The 2,949-nt window shown below is 37.2% G+C and overlaps 1 protein-coding gene across 5 annotated transcripts in view; it reads left to right on the forward strand.

The window, feature by feature from the left end:
• Nucleotides 1–2,678, forward strand: part of LOC106785327 (FERM domain-containing protein 5) — a 49,147-nt gene extending 46,469 nt beyond the window's left edge. For 3 of the 5 annotated variants that reach the window (XM_014745689.1, XM_014745691.1, XM_014745692.1), the window contains 2 exons: nucleotides 397–1,278; nucleotides 2,042–2,678. In XM_014745689.1, the coding sequence (XP_014601175.1) occupies nucleotides 397–1,278; nucleotides 2,042–2,469 (1,310 nt within the window). In that variant the 3' untranslated portion in view covers nucleotides 2,470–2,678. The remainder of the gene's footprint in view (nucleotides 1–396; nucleotides 1,279–2,041) is intronic. The other 2 variants (XM_014745693.1, XM_014745694.1) reach the window with 1 other exon arrangement.
• The last annotated feature ends 271 nt before the right edge of the window (nucleotides 2,679–2,949 follow it).

Consider the following 2,949-nt stretch of genomic DNA (forward strand, 5'->3'; position numbering starts at 1 on the left):
ATAATTTGTTATTACTTTAACGTTCAGAATTTGTTGAATGCATCTGCTCGTGATACCCGACGAATAATGTTAAAAAAGTAATATGTAATATATAACTAATAAGAACAAAATTAAAAAAAATACATTTTACTTAAAATAATAGACTTTTCTAGAGGATAGAATGATGCACTTAATCTTATCTTTTTTTTCTCTCTCCTTCTTTATTACACATCACTTAGCATTACGAACATAAAACGATTGTTATCAGGCAAAACAAAAATAAATGAACAAAACGACCTGTTGTCGTAATCTCAAGCTTCCGCAGCTTCCGCAACAATATCACCTGGCGCTTATTATTTTGGCTTCTTTTTTTTTCAACCGTTTATTTGTTCCTTCCCTTTTTTTCTGTTTTTTTAGCCTTAGACGAAAAAGATAAGCATGTGAGTGCCACCACCCACAACAACAACAACACGACCACCACCACTACCACTACTTCTACTACTTCTACTTCTAATTCTACTACTACCTCCAATACTACTGCTACTACTACTACTACTACTACTACTACTACTACTACTACTACCACAAACAACCACGCGAAAGTTAAACTGAAATTTCCCAAGAGCACGCTGAACCGACCACAAGCGTTGTACAGTCAAAGAATAGTGATAGGCTCGGAAGAGCTAGTTGGTCGTGATATCGATAACGTCGTCAGGCAACATATAAACGCCCTTGAAAAGAGTCCCAAGGTCGTCAGGTCTACCGCATTGATAATCAAGACCTCCAAGGTACCATCCTTTAAACCATCCTTGTCTACATTAGTATCCTACTCCTCTTCCTCCTCATTGTCGTCGCCAACAGCAACCATTATTACTAATACTAATGCAACTACTTCAACCACGATCCCAACATCGACAACAACACTGACATCAAAGAAACGTGTCTTCTTAGCTAACGGAAACGTTTCAATGACCAACTCGGAAAGCAATGTTGATGTTCTCGACAATACACTCGAACCAACTCGAGACGATTCGTGGCAGGTAAGAAAGGTTCATCAACACCACCACCATCAACACCACCACCAACAACAACAACAACAACACCACAACTACTACTACTACTACAATAACAACGAGACGACACTTCAAGAAGACTCGACGACTACAATGGGAACGATGTCAAAAAACTCGAAAGCTTCTTCGCAAGCTACTACTACCAACGGTTCTGTTTACTACGATCATCATCGGCTAACTTCACAGCATGACGATAGAAACGGAATCGATTCTTTTTTAAATTCAGGTAAGATCTCGGCCCTATGGATCCATCTATACAGGATCATCCTGGGATTCTTTGTCCTTTTTATTCTCACATTATTCCCTTTCTATTTACTTTCTTTTTATCCTCTTCATCTATTTCTCCCTCTTTTTCTTTCTCTTTCTATATACCTAATCTATTTGATATTTCCAATGCGCTATTTGATTTAATATGCGTTCGAGCGTTTAAATATTTATTTATAATATATCTATATATTTATATCTATACACATTACATATATGGTATATATATAGTTCTTTTTCTTTTTCCATTTACTTTTAAATTACTTTCTGTTTCGCATATTATTATTGCGGTGAAGCATGGGCCTGCGCCTGTTAACGATAAGTCATCATGTAGCCTTTGATGTCGAGCCTGTTCTTGAACGAACCGTCGTGAGAAAAGATTCTTGTTTCGATCAAAACATCGATTTTACCAGAATCTTTTCAATTTGTAGGATCTAGAAACTCTAACCGTTATCCCTCGTTTATCCTCCAAGTATATTGGCTTACTCGCAAAATTGTTCGTATCGATTTAAAAAAATCAACTGATATATAAATTGCTTTTGAATTTTTGTTGGTAAGGCGGGCTTCGGCACTTACTTTTCGGGCCAATCTGATAGCTTGAAATAATAGAAAAGAGAAGAAAAAATATGATTGAACTTTGATGATGAACGAGAATAACAATGAACGATTCGAGTAACCTAAAAATGATAAATCTAATTAATCATTGACTAAATCTATTGTTACAGTCGGTCAACACGAGGGCGAGGTGAACGATTATTACTTCAGAGACTCCTTCGATCATTCGTCATCGGAGAGTCAGTTATTGGACGCATCCGGTAAACCACATAGTCGATCGGTAACCCCGGTACCAAAAATGCAAAAGCTTCAAAATTCGAAGCTTTCTTTGCAACAGAAGCATCAACACCAACAACAGTCGCATCTGGCGCGTAGATTTGAAGGAAAGTTAAGGCATAGGAGTATGCGAATTTTACGACGCTTCGTTCCGGCCTTCATGCTTGTCCTAACCGCGTTTTTCATCAGTTTGATACTGATATTCGAAACGGATGCTACGATATTTAACAGCCTGCGTAAAACTCCAGAAATGGTGGCTTTAAGGAACCAATATTATGTCCCCTTAAAGGAATTCCTCAGGACCAAGTTCGGCCTATTTTGATGCGACCCAATCATGATGACCACTTCAAGGTCGTCTTCTTTCGTCGCTAATTAGCTCTCTTCAGTGCCAAGTCGAAGATTCCGAGTCATCGAGTATACCGTGCTTGTGTCGGGATGATCACGATTATCGTTAATTATCATGATTATATGATAATAAGAATGATAATGATTATTATAATGATGATGACGATGACGATGACGATGATGATGATGACGACAATGACGACATTGATAATTATGATGATGATAATGATGACGATAATAGGGAAGGAACGTGTCGTTTCTATTTCTCTCTCTATCTCTTTCTCTCTCTCTCTCTCTCTCTCTCTCTCTCTCTCTCTTACTCTCTCTCTTACTCTCTCTCTCTCTCTCTTTTTTTCTTCTTTTCTTACATACACTCTTAAAAGTTATTAATTTTGTATAAGTTGTTATTTTATCATTGATAAAAAAATACAATCGAGAAGATCGATCTCTTATATAT

The sequence above is a fragment of the Polistes canadensis genome, unplaced genomic scaffold (assembly GCF_001313835.1).
Source record: "Polistes canadensis isolate GaletaPanama2010 unplaced genomic scaffold, ASM131383v1 scaffold_48, whole genome shotgun sequence".
In the NCBI taxonomy this organism is placed as follows: domain Eukaryota; kingdom Metazoa; phylum Arthropoda; class Insecta; order Hymenoptera; family Vespidae; genus Polistes; species Polistes canadensis.